This window comes from Bombyx mori, chromosome 8, assembly GCF_030269925.1.
Source record: "Bombyx mori chromosome 8, ASM3026992v2".
Lineage (NCBI taxonomy): Eukaryota > Metazoa > Arthropoda > Insecta > Lepidoptera > Bombycidae > Bombyx > Bombyx mori.
The window spans coordinates 8,633,152-8,654,239 of record NC_085114.1 but is presented as its reverse complement, the minus strand read 5'-3'; the positions used below and the strand labels follow the sequence as shown (position 1 = coordinate 8,654,239).

Genomic DNA, 21,088 nt, shown 5'->3' with positions numbered 1-21,088 from the left:
TCATTTTTTGAAGAAAATATACTCGATAAGCTACTCGATACTCGTGCCTATTATAAAACATGTTTATTTTTGTTTATCATCAAAGGCCGGGAACGGGCCATCTGATGGTCAATGGTCGCTATTTGATAGACAATTTAGTGTTTAAAAGTATTAAATATTTAAAAATTAGCGTTGTCTCTGCTAATCAAAAGAGGACGCAGTGTAAGACGATTTTTTATTTTACATTTTGTTATAATCCAGCCGTTGAAAGAATGCGGTTCTAATGCTGAACTAAAAAAAAAAAAAGAATTTATTGTTATTGCCATTCAAATCAAATCAAATCAAAAAAAAATTTATTCAACATAAATGAAATTACATACTTGCTGAACGTCAAAAGAACTACCGCCAATTCACAAGAACTAGCCTCTGTCCTGAGAAGAATTGGCAAGAAACTCAGCGGGCATGTCTTTTTTTTTTAATATTAGATTTTTTATTTAGCATTAGCAACCATATGTGAACTTAAAAGAAATGTGATAATTTTTCACTTTTTCTATTAGGCCAGATCACATTTTCATAGCGACCGGACCAAATTAAACTGAAGCAAAACAACGAGACACACCTAGTATTATTTAAAAAAATTGACCTATATCGATGACTCATTATACTGACCGCGGTCACGATCACTAGGCGTTTTAAATGAAATAGGTTTTACGTTTTTAATGTGGTCATAATGTTAATAATTAGGTAACAATAATGTGAAGTGGTTCTCAACCATTCAGATATCACCGACCGTGCACTCGGAGTGACGTTACATAATAGGTATTCTTACATAAACTTGTGATGAAATTATGAAACGCGTATTAAGATGAGCCAACTAATGACCGCCAGGTTGTTCCGTTGGTCATTTTGTCGATAGTTTCTGTAAATATTTATAACATAATAATAAATATCGTAATGTATTTACGTTTTCAGACATCTTTTTATATGAATCCAGTTGACAGGTTTATAAAAACATGAATAGGATTATGTGTTTTTATTGTAACAAAAAAAAAAAAAAACTCAACACAATACGATAGGTAATATTGCGTCATATTCAGATAATCAATTCCGGAATCATATCCCTGATTTTATATCGTTGGAGTCTGAGGTAGTATATGTAATATTAAGTCGGTTAAATACATTTGATATCACGTATATCAGCAGACAAGGAGCAACGAACTCTTGTCCGGTCGTTTGTACGCGTTTTGTTTACATTTCAGACCGCCAAAATAAGGCTCGTAGGTATTCAATTAGCTCGGTTTGAGAGTTTTTTATTTACTTTATCAGACTAATGTGCCGAGAACGAATATAATATATTTTATAAAAATCCAGAATGATTACAGTTCCGTTGTTAATCAAATAAGGACGCATTATTTTAATCAATGAGGACGCACGTTGGTTTCCTCATTACATTGTAGATAAGGTGACCCAGCCCGCGAAAGATCCGAGATGGCGTTTCTGATAGCTTATCATTATATAAATGCGGAAAAAAAAACATAAAGAATACAATTTTAATGAATTTCTATCTCCGATACGTTGACCCCGAACGCTGTGAACGTTTTGAATATTTTGTTTCGATTTGTTGTCATTATTACGTTTATCAAGAAAATGTCAAATGACGTCAAAATTATCGCCCGGTCATGTTTATTATCCACGAAAGCACCTAGACGTCACGTCGTCACCTGTGTGTCGAGCGAGAACGCCTAAAATAGAACTTTTGCGAATGAAGTACATGCATGCTTGTGTTAGTTACGTTGAAATGAAGTCACTGCGATAAATGATATAAAAATTATACGATAATATTATTTATTTTATCGATGACATTGTTGTGGCTTACTCGGAAACAACCTAGTAATTCCTTACGTACAAGGTTTGTTTGTAACCGACCTTTTTTGACACTATTAGAAGTGATAAAAGACAACATTTGACAGCAATAGGTCCGAATTGTTAAATTTCTGTACCTAACGCTGTAAAGACAAGAAAATAATGCTAAATAAATTTGATTATGGTATTTATCTAAACTATCTTGATGTCGACGTTTATCTTAAGATATTAAATTGGTTCAATACTGCAATAATTGTTACGTTATAATACTCATTGTAAAAATGAATATTTCAAAAACAAAATCTAATATTTAAAAAAAGAAAAAGACATGCCCGTTGAGTTTCTTGCTAGTTCTTCTCAGGCCGGAGGCTAGTTTTTGTGAATTGGCGGTAATTCTTTTTGACGTTCAACAAGTATGAACTTTCATTTATGTTGAATAATTTTTTTTTGATTTGATTTGGTTCTTCGAGTATTGAAGCGGTTGAATTATTATACAATTTGGCATAATAGTATTGAATTGTTCAAATTTTCTTCATAGGCTGCCTAACCTCCGAGTGGCTTAACGTCAAAGTCTCTTTCGCAATCACAAAGGCTTGCACAAAACGGGGTGTTTCGTCATCAAAACCCAACACGCCCGCGGAGCCCCTCCGCGTCATATGTCGTAGCTCGCTGTATTGTGGAAGTTGAGTCAAGGAAACCTATCGATATATACGAGAGCTACTTATACTTTAAACAGTTTTTTTTAAATAATGCTATTTATATATTATTAGAAAATACTTTTTCGGGTTTCGCGAGTCGTAAATATAATTAAAACAGTATTTTTAAATCTCACATTTATTATTATTGTATTATTTCTGACATTTCATATACTGACTGATCACGAAACCATAAAAATAGTTTAAGTAAATTTTTTATTAATTTTTTTACGCTAGACGTGTGGCTCATGGCCCTCCTGAAATTAAGCACAATTTGGGTACCACCACCCTTGACACGTGACGTTAACGTCCCAATTGTTGAAACAGTTGCTCATTGCTAAATAATTTATTGTTTTCGTTGTCTTACATAATCTCTATAAATAGTGATTGACTTATTTCAATGATCGTTAATGGATACTAAAATTCAATATAAGATAAGAACATAAATGAAATATGCATCAGCATACAAGCGACTTGCAAACACCTATTCAACTTATAACCTTAGCGTCATAAATATGTGTATATAAGTTCGTATGAATTTAACTCGCAACAAAAGCTTTAGTAACACAATTAACAATAATTGTGTAGTCGCCTACTCGCTGCCCACCAAAACCGAATCTGCGATGAAGCCTGGCCTCGGGGGCACCAACAATGACGATGGACCTTGAATTCAGTACGAGTGGATTCTAACAGACGAGTTTTTGTCTTGTTGCTGTTCGGATAAGAATCGCCTCTGGCTCATTATACGTGTATGAACCGAGAGCCGTGATTAAAATGTACATATCTATATATTAATAGGTGAAGCAAAAACTTTGTACCCCTTTTTACGAAAATTGCGCGAACGGAGGAGTATGAAATTTCCCACACTTATAGAGAATATACAGAGAATGCTAATTTTTTTTTTTCTAATAATGCAAAAAAATTACACACACTACCATATATTTGACACAACACATACATAAAAATATATGTACTCTTTGTTTACTGTCAATTGTCAAAGTTTTGTTATTGTTTAAAGTCTGTGGTAAAATTGGTGAGAATAGATTAATATTGTTTGTCTTTAATATTATTTATCTATAGTGCAGTTTTGGCGAAATCTGTGATTGATATTATAGAAGTATAATTGTGTTTGACAATAGAACCATAATAATGTTTAAACTTATAATATCAATACATTATAGTCGAATTTCGACTACTGCGTCCGATCACTAGTATAGAAAAATACGATATAAATGACGTAACGATGGCAGCGTGAGATACAGTTTTTTTGTTTCATGATTTAGGCAAACGCCTTCCTAGTTTCCTTGAGCGGGGGCCATTGAACGAAAAGACATCAACGCGCATGAAGAATAACACGAATAATCATTTCAGTTAAAGATAGATTTCCAAATCAAACAATGGTGGTAGCCGAGTTTGACTAATAACGCAATGACTAATAATAAAAACACTTGAATACTAACATCTAATAGTAAATACGTTTTAGATATTGAACTTCAATATCTTGGTTAACTGTTATCCATAAAACTGGTCAGGTCAGTTACGAATTAGCTTTACGATAGAACTATAATAAACTGCCTGAAATCGAGAGGCCTTGGTACAGTGACTCAGTTTCGAAGTCTTAAGTGGTCCGTTGACCTTTTACCGGTTCTTACATTGCACACCCAAGCAAGTTACAAGCATTTGCAACAATCGAACTTATCCGTAAACAATTACTGAATAGTATCAAGGTTTGACTTTTGTTCTCCATCTTGTCTTCAATGGAAATTATATCATGACGGTATCTTACATATGTATATGGATGAAACGAATTTTGAATGAGGTTAAAAATCGCGTAAGAACTTTAAGGCTTAATTAAAATTATTCTTGTGTGTAATAATAAAAAAAAACATTTTATGGTCGGCCGTCAACTCTTAGTAAGCTCGAAAGGAAAAAAAAATGGTGAATATTTCTTTATCGTTATTCGTAAGAGGATTGAAACCTTCCCGAATACGCCACTTATTGTTTCGTCTCCTCGTAGGAAAATTATCTGTTTCGTTGTTGTCTCAAAAACAATTACCTGTTCACTTGGCAATGAGAAATAAAAAGATAATGTGCATTTTTTGTTTTTGAAAATTTTGTGAGTTTATGAGCAGAAGACAATAGCGCGTTGCAAAAATTCTGCAGACAATTTACCTGAGAGATACGAAATGGTTATTGTTCAAAAAATACCACAACTTCATCCGTTCAAATATCTGAACTTTTTTCTTTCGTTTAAAAACTAAACTAAAGCACGATTTAATTACATCTGTATAGTTAAGACGACTTTGGGATGACTTCGGCGATCTAGGACAACGGCCCCGCTTGGAGAGCTCCTCGAAGTTAAAGTTTATGGCCCTTAATAGGTTGATTTTTTCTTAGATGGGTCAGTGATCCTTTGGGACATACGAGATCTGAGCCAGAAGGAGCACAGAACTTTACGTGTGAACATCGAGTTTGACCACGCCTCCCATGTGGCCTGGAGCCCGGACTCCAAGGCTTTCATCGTTCACACCGTACGAGAAAATAATATTATCGTCTACAAAATCGAGAAGAAGAAGGATGGCGCTATTGCTTCCGCCACGCCTGCTATCACTTTCGATAAGGTTAGTATTACGAATATTTATTTAGTCAATTTAATCATTTTGCAGTCGTCAATTTTAGTAAAAAATTTTTTGTTATTAAAGGATTTTTATTTATTATATTAACATATTACTGTTGGTAGGACCTCTTGTGAGTCCGCGCGGGTGGGTACCACCACCCTGCCTATTTCTGCCGTGAAGCAGTAATGCGTTTCGGTTTGAAGGGTGGGGCAGCCGTTGTAACTATACGTGAGACCTTAGAACTTATATCTCAATTTGGATTGCGCATTTACGTTTTGGATGTCTATGGACTCCAGTAACCACTTAAAACCAGGTGGGCTGAGCTCGTCAACCCATCTAAGCAATTAAAAAAAAAGAAAACAAAGATTGGTAGACCAGGTCACATACTTGAGTTTACCTGGAGCCAACATGTCGCAACGTAAATGCGACCACCCATCTCGAGACATAATGTATAATTTGCAATCGCTTAGGGATATAGTAATATAGCGTTGCACATAGGGAACGTAATTAAATACTATTAGTTAAATTCTGATAATTTAATTAACGTAATGGGTAATAATACCCTTAATAATAAAGTTCACGTATTTAGTTTATTGGCTTCTACGTTTAATTCAATATTTAAAAAAAACATGTTAATTATTCGTGTTCAATATTCAATATATTATTATAATATTAGGTACTTTGATATGAACGATGAAGGATAGCACGGTATGATGACAAAAACCGAACCAAGGTACTTCCGGGTTCTACTGATAAAAATAGAAGAATAACGTTTATTTATCTTGGCATATAACAAAAGTATCTGCAATTATACTTAGAATCAAATACGCAATGAAAGATGACCTTGTAGCGAAAGCAAAATTTTTGTGATGACAAATTATCCGATACAATGTACTTATTTTAATGTAACTTATGATTAATCCTTTCTGAATATTTAAACATTTTTTTTTATTGCTTAGGTGGGTGAACGAGCTCACAGCTTACCTGGTGTTAAGTGGTTACTGGAGCCCATAGACATCTACAACGTTAATGCGCCACCCACCTTGAGATATAAGTTCTAAGGAATCAGTATATGTAGTTATAACGGCTGCCCCACCCTTCAAACCGAAACGCATTACTGCTTCACGGCAGAAATAGGCGGGGTGGTGGTACCTACCCGCGCGGACTTACAAGAGGTCCTACCACCAGTAATTACGTTACATATTAATATAAATATGAATATTTTGTACTGTTAAGAGAATATAGCACACACTACGTAGACTTAAATATGTACTTTTAAAACTCATCTCAATACATATGTAGGATAAAATGTTAACCCGACACTTTTACAATGAATTGTGAAGTGCGATGATGAATTTCACAAGAACAAACCTCTTTTAAATTCCTGTGAATAATAAATACTTCGTGTAAAATACCACGTGCGCATCTATTTCATTAATAGTAAAAAATGTTGAATTATGAATTACCATAACCAAGTTTCCTCGATTGGCCCGCAGAATATCCACAGGGTTTTTCAATTTTTTAATAAAAGAAGAAGAAAAGTCTTGAAGGTTATGCTTAAACAAAGGCACCTATTTATACCAGTTGAACTAGGTACTCATTTTAAGATCGTACAGGTATCAAAATTATTGAGGACAAAGTGAAGAATGAACCTTATCAGTGGCCAATAGAATAGCTATTCGGTTTCATTAAAAGTTAAGATATAGATATAAAATCATTAAAACACTACACTGTTTACGTTCAATGCGGTTCGCTGAGCTTTTACCTTGAATTAAAATAATCGATGATTCTCTGCTAAAGTCGTATCATTTCGCGACAAGTTATCGTTCTAACCGTATTATGCCGGCCCACTTTTACTGGCGGTTTCACTGAATTCAATCAACAATTATATCTATGTTTATAAGCTTCGTGACACGCGAACGCACGCCAGTTAGATTACATAAGCAGTTGTTATCTGACGCTATCGATAAAGCAGCTGCGTTGCAGTAAACGATACATGTGCGGATAATGCACAACTCTGTACCATCGTATCTAGGCGAGTAATGTTTTATCGGCATCTATACAAATGTATAGGAGGTCAATAGGTCATAAGCTATCGAAATATATCGTAATGTTTTGATTTAGTGCGTTTTCTGTTATATACGACGCGCAATAACTCAGATATTGTGTCTCTGCACTCATTAGATAAATAGAATAATAAATTGAACGTCAATTATTTAGAACGATAAAGTATAGTTTGTAATGGACCGTATCACTTTTGAACATCCTGAATAGATTTTGGAATCGTTTAATAAAAACACACGTGCACGTTGTTAGCATGTAATTTGAAAACTAAATTATTGCACAATATTGAATTAGAAAGGAACATGCAAATAAATACAGATGTTTATTCTAAATACATTATACATAAGAACCCCGAATATTGTTTCAATAACATCTGAGTTTTGTAAAATTAGTTGCCACATTATAAAAAGGAAATAGCACGTGGTTGCATGTGTTTATTTCCTCTGCCTCCTATGGTACATGATTTTGATTTAATAATTCAACGCTTGATTAGGTGGCGATGTTTCTGTTTGAAAATGGAACATAGAAATCTGGTCTTTACTGGTTTTTATTTAAGTCTCTATTTAAATTGAACAGAGTTACAAATATCGAAAACATCTTAATTTAATTATTATAAGAACTTCGAAGCTTGTTTTCTACGAAAGAAAATTGCGTCTTAGTTTTTGCCACGAATTCATTCTGCATTAAAGATGTATCATTCGTCCTCTAGACAAAATTATTGGAAGAGCGCGCCTGCGTGTCACATTACAAAGTTTTTTGACCTTATTGTAACGTGGAGATGTTTGAACGAATTGTTTATTGGAGGTCAAAAAACTTTTGTTTTACAATGAAATAAAATATTCTTGTATTTTGTTGTAAATTCATGAGTTAGAAATAAATGTTTTTTTTTTTTGTTGAGGGGTTAATAAACTAACAAACTAGAATGTTTTAATTATACTTTTATTTATTTCAGTAAAATGTAATTAAAGGTAGAGTATACTCAAAAACGTTAGCTTAATCGTTAATGAATTTGCACTAATCTCAGAAAAATCGGAAGCACTTTTAATTTTCATTCAACAAAGCATACAATGATCGTCCCGGATTCGTTTTGACGTAATACAGTGAAATACACTTACGTTTAATTTAGGAGATCCGAAAATAGGTGGGCGTCATATTGTAAACTCATGCACAGAGCAATGGCCGAATGGCCGCTTCGCCTCGCTGAAAATTCAAATAACAGTCTGGCTGAATAATTCAATAAGTCTACTCGTTTAATATGTGTACGGAAAACGGAATTTTTACATCAAAGACTTTTCGCATTTCACAACGAATTTTATTACGAATTTTCGTAATGTTTGTTTTGAAGAATAAATTTCGAATGTCACTTAAGACGTGCCCTCTTCTATGTATAGGTGACATTTAGAAGTACAACATCGTTATCTATATATTAATACGTGAAGGAAAAACTTTGTATCCCTTTTTACGAAAATTGCGGAGGAGGAGGAGTATGAAATTTCCCACACTTATGGAGAATAGAGAGAAGGAGTGCAGAATATTAATATTTTTAAAATTATGCTTAAAAAATATATTAAATTAATAAAAAAAACATTACACACACTACCATGTATTTGACGCAACACGTATGCATACTATTTATTTATTGTCAAACTTTTGTTCTTGACATCTGTGGTCAAATTGAAAATAGACAAAATATTGTTTGTCTTTATTAATATTTTTCAATATAGGCAAAATTGTGATTATAGAAGTATAATAGTCTTTGAAAATAGAATCATAATAGTGTACAAACTTACAATTTCGATTAATTATAATCGAATTTCGACTACTGCGGGACCACTAGTACATTTAAAATTTCTACTTATTATGTACTGTTTTCCTCTACCTATACGCTGATAGATCAAAAACGCACGAACGGGTAATGCACTTATATTAAAAGCTTACTATTCTATCACAGTATTTGATCTTAAATAAAACGAAAGACAAATGACAGATAGAAAGACACTCATGTAATATTTTATGAACTACAAAATGAAATTTCTACTGGTGACCGAGTGTCGGGCGTAAGGTGAAACCGAACTGGCACGAGCAGACACCGCCATCTCGCTTATTTATGCCAAAATAATATTATTGAACCAAAGAAATCGGCTTCATTTTGTAGTTTGATGATTTCCAAAGAATATGTAAACAAATGTTAATTAAATAAACGTCGTATGAAACACGGTCTTTGTCCGGCTCAATGCCGCGGCGATTGACTCTCAAGCATGGTAGATAACCTTGGTTGTTTAGCTGCTTTTTGTCCTTATCGCTGTATGATTACGAAAGCTATCATCAACAATCAGTGCAATTAGACTTACTATAAATGCTACGCAAATCGATACAAGTTTTAGATACAGCATAATTGCTTTTTATAGTGTGAAAATAGTGGACATTTTTCTTTGCCATTGTAAACAGACAATCATTTTATTTATTTTTTCCTCCTACCTATGCTAATAGCCTTGAGAGGCTATTTCATTCGCCCTAACATGTAGGTGAGCTCACGGGGCTCAAACCGGAGTGTTGCTAACACTGGCTCTAGCAAGAACAGTGCTTCGCAGAATCTACCACCGGATCGGAAACACGACCCACTGAGAAGATCCGGCGAGAAACTCAGTGGGCTGGGACTATCATACTGTCCTATACTATAGTAAGTGGTTACCGTTACCGTCGCTCACTTGTCGACGCAATAAATAAAATGGGCAGAGCCAAGCTGGTGCCTATCGCTGACTGCTCACCAGAAATCTCGTTTGAAGAAAGACAACATGTATTTCTCAATAGGCATAGCGCTCTCTTCTAAATCATCACGTCATTATGGATCCTCCCGATCCATTAACGGTGCTTTTAGGTACCACAAGCACCGGTCACCGTCCTCATCGAACCCGTCGCTTGCGACGAAGGGCTCGACGAGCGAATTAACCTATAGACACAGCCCACTGAGTTTCTCGCCGGATCTTCTCAGTGCGTCGCGTTTCCGATCCGGTGGTAGATTCTGCGAAGCACTAATCTTGCAAGGGCCAGTGTTAGCAGCACTCCGGTTTGAGCCCCGTGAGCTCACCTACATGTTAGGGCGAAGCTGAAATTGCCTCTCAAGGCTATCATATCAGCATAGGTAGAAAAAAAACTAAATCATTCTTATTTCGCTTTGTACAACAAACAGCGTTTAACTTATATTTTATGATAAAAGGAAGTGGTTGCGGGCGCCGAGATGAAAAATGCAATAACGTTGTGCATTATTTTGAATAATCACGATTTCATGCCTAATTCAAACTGTCAAGATGTATCTTTCTAGAATTAAATATTTAAGACGAACATACATGAAGATGAGAATTTTCATTACTTTCAGTTGTAAAAAACATTAAATTGTGAAAATCGACTAAGTTATGTTCAGCATTCGGGTACGACTGGGTGCTGAGGGGCGCCCTCCTCCCGGGCCTCCGCGTTATTTGTTACGCGGACGACACGTTGGTCGTGGCCCGGGGGGATGATTTTAGGGAGTCTGCCCGTCTCGCCACAGCGGGAGTGGCCCTCGTCGTCGGAAGGATAAGGAGTCTGGGTCTCGACGTGGCGCTCAGTAAATCCGAGGCTCTGTGGTTTCACGGGCCGCGGAGGGCGCCACCAGTTGACACCCACATCGTGGTTGGAGGCGTCCGGATAGGGGTCGGGGTGCAGTTGAAGTACCTCGGCCTCGTGTTGGACAGCCGGTGGGCTTTTCGTGCTCACTTTGCGGAGCTGGTCCCCCGATTGATGGGGACGGCCGGTTCTTTGAGCCGGCTGCTCCCGAATATTGGGGGACCGGATCAGGTTGTGCGCCGCCTCTACGCGGGGGTGGTGCGATCGATGGCCCTGTACGGTGCACCTGTGTGGGCTGAGCCGCGCAGCCGGGCCACTATGGCTCGGTTTCTGCGCCGGCCGCAGCGCACCATTGCCATCAGGGTCATCCGCGGATATCGCACCGTCTCCTTCGAGGCGGCGTGTGTTTTGGCGGGGACGCCGCCATGGGAGCTGGAGACGGAGTCGCTCGCTGCCGACTATCGGTGGCGCAGCGAGCTCCGTGCTCAGGGCGTGGCGCGTGTCCCCGAGAGTGAGCTGAGGGCGCGGAAGGCCCATTCTCGGCGGTCTGTGCTCGAGTCGTGGTCGAGGCGATTGGCCAACCCCACGTGGGGGCTACGGACCGTCGAGGCGGTTTACCCGGTCTTTGATGACTGGGTGAATCGTGGCGAAGGACGTCTCTCCTTTCATCTGGTGCAGGTGCTGACCGGGCACGGATGCTTCGGGAAGTACCTGCGCCGGATAGGGGCTGAGCCGACGACGAGGTGTCACCATTGTGGACACGACCTGGACACGGCGGAGCATACGCTCGCTGTCTGCCCCGCTTGGGAGGTGCAGCGCCGTGTCCTGGTCGCAAAGATAGGACCTGACTTGTCGCTGCCTGGCGTCGTGGCGTCGATGCTTGGCAGCGATGAGTCATGGAAGGCTATGCTCGACTTCTGCGAGTGCACCATCTCGCAGAAGGAGGCGGCGGGGCGAGTGAGGGAAAGCTCTCCTCACTACGCAGAAACCCGCCGCCGCCGAGCAGGGGGTCGGGACCGGGGTCGTATCCGTGACCTGGCCCCCTAAGAGATAGGGGTCCCACCCGTTTTGTGCGGGGAGAGACCCAGACGTGGGGTGGCGTGCTTGCACGCTCACCCGCAATAGGAAGCCGGGTGATGGCAGACCGCGTTCCCCCGACCGCTCTGGGGGAAGGTGTAACGCGGCGCCATCAAAGCGGGCTCTCGGCCCGCTGAACGAGGGAACCGGTGGTCGTGTCGCTGGCGGCCACCGGTCCGGCGTCCGTGGGACGGTGGGATGGATGTAATGTGCTCTGCGTCAACCCTGTCCCGCCGTTTCAATAGCCCCGACTGGGCTCCGGCCCGGTCCGAGGTAGGGCGCCGGTTGTGAGCGGCAGGAGTTTTTAGCGAGGTTCAACTCCCACATACCCCACCTGCCGCGCGGGTGGGGATCCGGCGATTTTCTCCTGTGGAAAAAAAAAAAAAAAAGTTATGTTCAGCATTCACCCCTCTACGGAATTCTTTGCATCATCGGAAATGTTTTAGACCGGTTTTTCTTTTTGTTTGCTTGTGTGGGTTGATGTCTACAAACATTGAACCAATTTGGATAATATGTATCTTTCAAAGATATTTTAAATAAATTATGCTAAAATTTGGGGCTTTTTTAACAAGCGTGTATATTAACTATTAGGAATAGCAGCTCTGAACTCTCGGCTTTATAGATTATCGTCAGCGCCGTAACAGTGCAAAATAGAATTAGTACCACGTTTATCAGTTTATCGTTTATTATAAGGGTTTTAGTATTAACTTTCAATACTGAACCAAAATATTAAATTGAAACTAGCATCCGTTAATATAATTAACCAACGAACACACTTTATTTCATTGTATATAATGGTTGTGATTAAAAGGATTAAACGATAAAAATTAATTGTAGTTCACTCAACTATATAATATCTAGATCTATAAACGATATTAGTACTAACATATATATACCTACATAGTTGAAGCCGTGGTAGCCTAAACGATAAGACGCCTGGTGAACCCGTATTAAGCGATGCGACTATGTTATAAACAAGCTTTAATTGTATGTAATTATGATGATATCAAAATCGGTTTTTCATATTATCCTCTTTGTCCACAAACACAGGTTTGGTAGGCAGCGGCTTGGCTCTGCCCCTCTGGCTCTCATCCAAACCAGCCTTTAGGTTAAGGTAGTTTTCATGTTAATTTACAGTTTCTGTTTTATTATTATTATTTGATTTTTTGTTTTTATTATTATTATTATTGTTTTTGTTTTAGTCCGAGATTAGTTATTATTTTTATTTAATTTTAGTATAAATGAAATGTTAATGCAATGTAATGAAGACGTGTAATATGGATGTAAAATCTGAAGTAAATAAAAAAAATTAAAAAAAAAAAATTGCTGAAGTCGTGGGCGACGGTAACTACTCACTATCAGATGGGTTGTATTCTCGTCTGCCTACATAGGCAATAAAAAAAAAACGTTCACTTTTGCGATGCCGCTACGGTGATACACAATGAAGTCAATCTCCAAAAACGATTCACTTACCAAGTCATCGTACTTTTTACTTTTCGTCTACGTGACTGAATCCCATGTTGCCCTTTCGAATAACAATACTCTTGTCTTACTTTGTGAACAACCAGCACGAAAATATTTCTGCGAATTTTTTTTACAATCCCCATTTACTTTAAAAAAAGGTTTTATTACACTCAAAATTTAAAAGTTCAATAACTCCTTCATAATAATGTTTACAGTTTTTCAAATTGCTGCTGCTCTGCAAGAAAGTTCGAAGAAATACCGCAACTGGTCAAAGCAGTTGTTACAAATTTAAAATAACTGCAGCTTTTTCTGTATAGGTACATTGTGTCAGTTAATTGTTGAATTGCCACGTTTTAGTCTGTTCATATAGTTTTATTTAATACACCGTTTGCCACCGGAATAGAGTTCAAAATCTGCATTACCAACGTTTATTTTTATTGTGTTATTGCTTATCCTTCTTTAAATGAGTACACAGTAGTAGCAGTATACAGTCGTGAGTGTCAGCTACCACCACTTAAGATCAAATGATCCTTAGGATCGCTGCTTCCGGGTATAATAATCTTATCTGTAAAAATATTGACATGTTGAAAGATATACATATGTTAACAATTTGCGGCTTTACTGGATACATTTTCATTTTGAAATCATAGATTTAACTACCAATTTAAAGAAAAATAGTTTTTATTACTGGCATATAACCTATCATAAAACGCTTAGTAATAAGGCAAAGTAATTTGTTGCAGTGGAAACAAATTACATATATTCATATTATGATTACAATATAATACAGAAGTTACAATATAATAATAGACGGAAGATTTTTATTTCCGTATGTAGTCCAAAAATAGCAATTTCAAGTAAATTTGCCTAGCGGTTTTTAAACACGACCATATTACATAAGACATTATTATACTTGTTCCATAATAATAAATATGTATTGAAATTCGCAACAATAACATTAAACAATTCGAGAACAAAACGTTTTCGCTCTGCAATGAACTGTTGCATAACAATAATACAATTATACTACTTTTCATTAAAATGGTATTTATTTTGTGTCACAGGTCCACATAACACAGACAATGGACACAGTTATAGCAAATAATGGGAATACACTTGCATTGCGCACAATATGTGTATACTGTTGGAATCGTCTGCCCCACTAGGCCGGTGCATTACTCATTGTTATTTTTTTTTATAAGTCGTAGGTGTGATTAATATCGGAGAATTAATGTTATTAAGCATGCTATTTTGAGTGGTAAACCCTATGATTCGTGAATTTTGTTTACTTAAAAAATAAATATTCATGAAATCGGTCCGTGGCCCGCATGACGTAGTACGATCATTAGTAATAAATTTATTACTACGATTTTAATCGAGATAGATACTGTATATATTATTATACGTACTTTTTTTTATTCTAAAGTTTTTATTTTAATTGTTTGGGGTAACAATGTTCATACCATGATTAAATTTATTTAAATGGGTTAGTGATATAATCGGACACGTGTACAGTTGAGTTGGGTATTTTATTTTTCTCTTACGTTCCTCATCGAGACATAATTCTTAATATCCAACATTATTGCAGATGAGCTGAAACTTTGTTACTTCGTTGGTCTAAGAGTCACCTTTACTTTCTTAACTAACTGCCTCTTATTTATATTTTTAGTACTGTGCATTATGTTGACTCGTACGTTTTTTTTATCTATCTATTCTAGTTATCTCAGGGGCTATACTAGATTCGCTGAACGAGTGAACGTAGTGAGCTCACGGGGCTCTAACCTGGTGACGTTGTTAACACTAGCCCTAGGAAGAACAGTGCTTTTTTGAATTGTGCGCTTCGCAGCCTTACTATACTCAGACTTTAGAACTCCAATGTCAAGGTGGGTGGCGGCATTCACATTGGTCGAAGAGCTCCGGTAACCACTTAACATCAGGTGGGCCTTAAGCTCGTCCACCCATATAAGCAATAAAAAATTAAAATAAAGAATCTAAAACCGGATCGGAAAAGCGACCCACTGAGAAAATCCGGCGAGTGGGCTGTGTCTGTCGGTTAATTTACTCGATGAACCTTTCGTCACAAGTGACGAGGTACTTGCTTGAGGTACCTAAAAGCACCGATAGTGGATCGGGAGGATCCGAAATGACGTGCTCGTACGAGTTGGTAGGACCTATCTGCTACGAAGTAAAAAATATGTCTGTATAGTTCTGTGTACTTAGTGCGAGTTTTTTAACGTTCTCGATAGCGTAAAAATTACCTGAAATTTGTATGCAGCTGGAACAGCGCCCCTAGCGGCTAACATAGGCAAACGTTCCAACTCCCTACAAATTTGACTTAACTTTTACGCTATCGAAAACGTTAAAAAACTCGCACTAAGCACACTGGTTCTGATTTTAAGGTTAGAAAGGCAATGCAATTGCTACTTCCACGTCATGCTGCTAAAATAAATCATTATAGAACCCTTCAATACGTTCGTTCAGTTTGCACACAAGAAAACCATTAATGCACACTTACACAATCATATTATTCAAGGGTCATACAAATGTGCTTGCGTAATGTCTTATTACATTTGCGGTTATTGAAATTATGATACCTTGTAATCTGTTCTGTAATTTTCCGTGAAGGCGATTTAGCACGAATTATATAGTAAAGATTTTGGTTGTTATGTGTTAAAAGATAGTCACATCGGGATGTATTTCATATCATATAGATATGACATAGGAAATGCGTATTTTAATGTGAACCCCACGCCACAATGCTCTGTATATAGTTTGGCTTAATCTATGAAAATATATCATTAAAGCAAGGTTTTCTAGTGAGTTAGACCATATTAGACATTTTTTTATTTATTTATTAAGTTGCACCGACAAAGTGACCATCGATACAAAACATTGAACAATTAACAAAAATTCATGGCAGATGTCACCTCAATTATAGGTACAATCGACAGTGCATTAACAACAAAAATTAAAAAAAATATTATAGAACTAAGATTTGATTACATTTGATTGATCGCTTGAGATTAAGTTATATTTGATTGGGAAATGATCCGCGACAGATTTTTCCTGTAAGTTGTGAGACAATTAGAAAAAACATCTATTTCACTTAAATTTAGTTCAGCTAGATTTTATTACATCGCTGTAAAAATACTTAGATTTAAAAATACGTAAAAATACTTACTTGATAATTTAGAATTCGAATATCTCATTTTGTTATTGAAAAGTCTCTCTATATAATTAAAAAGAAGAAGAAAAAACGCATCGAAGAAATTATTGTGCCTTTGTAAAACAATAACAACAATAATTCCTATTACGAAATATAATAATCGGAAATAAACTAAAATAATCGAATTAAAAACAAACAACAGGTGTGTCATCGAGTACTTAATTACGCGTATTCATTTATTTCAATAGTCCGTTCGCGTGACTCACACGGTACTACAGTGAGTGATAAGGCTGCATTGTTCGGAACTCTTAATCATTGGAAAATGTAAACAGCGTACGTTTCCTTTGCTAATTACCTATAAAAAAACTGAATCCGCGGTGAAAGTTTTCTATTCGATTCGTTACATGTCATGGGAATGTGTCGAGACATTCGAACATATCGATTCGGTACACCAGACAATCTTGATTGATTACGATTAAAAACAAAACGCAAACGCGTTGCTGACGAAGTTTAATGAACTCATGACTTTGAATAAACTTTTAAATTCCAATTAAAATACTGAAATTAGTTTCAGTACAAAAAGCGTATCGTATATTGTGTACTATTGTGTTACAGAATTCGGCCTGAATGCGAGATATTTACGAATAAAATGTAATATGATGTTTGGGTGTACGCGACTACACCAAATTGGTTATCACATGAGTCCTGGATCGATTTCATGAAGAAATTTTGGATTAGAGCCTTATAGAGCAAGTCGTCAGATCTAAGATCACTGTCTAATGCTATGGGTATATGACGGGATAGTAGTTAATAACAGTAGCTAGATAAGATTTTTTTTTTATTGCTTAGATCGGTGGACGAGCTCACAGCCGAACCGGTGCCAAGTGGTTACTGGAGCCCATAGACATCCACAACGTAAATGCGCCACCCACCCTGAGATATAAGTTCTAAGGTCTCAAGTATAGTTACAACGGCTGTCCCGCCCTTCAAACCGAAACGCATTACTGCTTCACGGCAGAAATAGGCAGGGTGGTGGTACCCACCCGCGCGGACTCACAATAGGTCCTACCACCAGTAATTACGCAAATGATAATTTTGCGGGTTTCATTTTTATTACACGATGTTATTCCTTCACCGTGGAAGTCATGTCCATATTTTCAGATTAATAACAGAATAGTTCATTATTCCATCCATAAGCTTGTCATTTTTATTTGAGCATCGCTCAAAAAACGGACTCGCCCTGAAGAAAATTTATTCGATTAAAAATACAAGTAGATTCTTGAATAAATATACAGTTTCTTGATACGTAAAGACGTCGGAAGACTAAGCCATAACAAACAATAAAACTACTCTTTCTCACAAACGATTGCAACCCACACATAATAATATACGTATAAGTATACGTCCGTCTGGTGTAGTGGTAAGTGACATGGTCACTACACTAGGGGGTCGCGGGTTCGAATCCCGCCAAGGGAAGATATTTGTATGATAAATATAAATGTCTTTTTCAGGGCTATGGATGTATATTAAATTTATGTATGTGTATAATAAAAATCTTACATTTATTTCCGATATCTGGTACCTGTAACACAAGTTCTTTACGAACTTATCACGGGACCAGTTAACGTGGCGTGATTGTTAGTAAAATATTTATATTTATTTATTTTATTTGTATATAAGTTAAAATGAACGCGACCGAATCCGCGGACCACAGTATAAATACAGTGTAATAAAATTCGATATCTTTGAACCTAATTTAAATTCTTGTTTAAGTCGTTAACCTTGACAGATTAACCCTCAACTTGAGTTGACATCATTTTCTAACTAGGAAACGTGTACAGGTGTGTTGTGTCTAAGTGTATTGCTACATGAGATAAATTCAATTGATTAATATTCTCTTTTTTAAATTTGGTAGATATATATAGAGTAATGATTTTTGGGATTTCAATCAATTTTCGTGAAATCTATATACATATTAATACGTGAAGCAAAAACTTTGTATACCTTTTTACGAAAATTGCGCGGACCGAGGAGTATGAAATTTTCCAAACTTATAGAGAATATAGAGAAGAAGTGCACAATGCTAATATTTTGCATAAAAGATACATTAAATCAATAAAGAAAACATTACACACACTACATACCGTGTATTTGACGCACACACGCATGCATACTATTTATTGTCAAACTTTTGTTCTCGACGTCTGTTGTCAAATTGAGATTAAATATTGTTTGTTTTTGTTAATATTTTTTATAGTGTAGTCTTGACGAAATTTGTGATTATAGAAGTATAAAATACAATCATAATAGTGTACAAACTTACAATTCCAATTAATTATAGTCGAATTTCGACTAATGCGGGACCTCTAGTAAATATAAATTTTGCTTGAAATAGCTTTGTTTAACTTGTGGATTTGTTACAAAGCGTACATAAATATTTATAAAAGTAGTGTAGTATCGTTCTTTCTGGGTTTTGTTTAGAATTTAACGATATTGCTATTTATTTAACAATATTAACAATTGTACTGTTTATGTCACAACTGTAATAATACAGCTGTGCTTAATGTTTAGCGTTGCTTTGTTGTTTCACTTCCTGATGTAATAAAAATTAGAAACACTTAATGTTGCTGCTTCTTCGACCTTGTTAATTGTAAAAACACTTATGAATTAGAAACAGTTTATGATTTAACTCGTTTAGAAAAATGAAACACTAGCGGTGCTTGTACAAAATTAATCAAAATTTACAGAAGTTTTTTATTTATTTCACTGGGCCAGTGGACGAGCTAATAACCAGTAAATTTTAATTGGCTACTAAAGCTCACAGAAATCACAACAAGAATGTCCCCTTGAGGCGTGGCGTTGAGGTCTTTACTGTGTTTATAACGACTGTATCACTCTTCTTACAAATCTTTAAATTGCATCGCGGTAGAAATAGGTATAACACACCGACACAAAAACCAAATAAACACACGACACACACACACACACACGCGCGCACACACACACACAAACACACACACACACACACAAACACACACACACACACACAAACACACACACACACACACACACACACACACACACACACACACACACACACACACACACGCGCGCGCGCGCACACAAAACATCACCTTCTTGACACACGTACGTAAAAGAAATTGGCCAGATTAATAAATTTGACTTTTTCTTAAAATTTATTCCGTCGAAGTTGGTCGCTTATTATTTTATTATTATTACGAGACCGTTAGAACTCTCGAAATGACGTCACGAACTGTCGTCTTTGGTCAGAGACCGCGTCTCGAATTGAGACCAAGTAAATTTGCTTAAACTCAAACACGCAAGCTAAAGTCGAACGACATGCTTTTGTAATTTGTTTATTTTAGAAAACGCTTTTGTTAAGTATTATGGAAGGATATCGCATTTTTTTTTTAAATAATGGTTTTGGCTAATAATTGCTTACTCGTCGGATATCGCAAATGCAATCTTTTAAACCTTCTTTCGAACAAAGAAGGAAGAGAATTCTTCGCTATAGAGCCTAATGATGCGTGAGGAAAATGCTACATTTGACTAGGTATGTTTTACTTCTGGTCCGCCTAGCCGTTGATCCAATTGAATACGTATGTGTATAGGGCTTAATGCGTTTGTTAATCTAAGGTTCGCGAGCAAGAATAGGATGCCACTAATTTAAGTAAAACAAACCGCTTCCGTTTCAATTACTACAAATTATATGTATTAATTAAGTTTTTGGGGCACAACCTACAATCTAAAAGGAAAACCTTTAGTATTTTAATTAGATTTCAAGACATCGTTGACGAAGTTATTATAACACAGCCACAGAGTTTTATTTACTGTGTGCTAATTTTGTTATTTTTTTTTATGTTACAGTTTTCATGGTTTCGTTAAGGATAAGGAATATAAATCGTTATGTTTAAATTAGATTTAATAGATATAACGCTTGCACCAAAACTACTGCACACTTGCAATTCTTCAGTTTTTAAGTCCACCTTCCCATATTCTGGACTACTTTATCGGTGATATGATCTGTGAAGCTGTGGCGTTTAAGAACGCACCTTTTTATGATGCGTAAGCCGGAACGCACGAGAGGTGAAAAAAAGAATATAGTCTGTGACACGGGACATTTTTTACCGCCGAAAATTTAAAACGTAAAAATAATTTATAATGTGTTTAATAACTAATGTAATATAATTACTTAGAATTGTTAATGCCGCTACAACAATAAAATTCAAAGCCTTTGTTTTTACCTAGCGAACTATTTAATTGATATTTTTATGATATAAACACACATAAATAAGAATGATTAAAATGAAACTTGCATCTTCCCTTACACATGAATACATATACGCATGTTGCTTTCTCGTGTTACCGGACACAATGAAAGTATATCCATCGCGATACCACGTTCACTTTCCAATCCGAAATCAAATTGCATAATGACATTAAAATCAACAATAAAGATTAAATATATATATAAACGTTGCGACACTTTCAGTATTACAAAATCTCTGTAACGTAAGCGATAATCTTTCGATAGGCAC

General features: G+C 36.5%; 1 protein-coding gene and 1 non-coding gene across 2 annotated transcripts in view; one reads left to right on the top strand and one right to left on the bottom strand.

Annotated features, from left to right (window-relative positions):
- Positions 1-21,088, top strand: part of LOC101737318 (transducin beta-like protein 2) — a 79,779-nt gene that overhangs the window by 40,496 nt on the left and 18,195 nt on the right. The window contains exon 3 of the mRNA XM_004932074.5: positions 4,935-5,158. Within this exon, the coding sequence (XP_004932131.1) occupies positions 4,935-5,158 (224 nt within the window). The remainder of the gene's footprint in view (positions 1-4,934; positions 5,159-21,088) is intronic.
- Positions 15,613-15,708, bottom strand: Mir2807a-3 (microRNA mir-2807a-3). The gene has a single exon (NR_107438.1). It is a non-coding gene; the product is annotated as a microRNA mir-2807a-3 (primary transcript).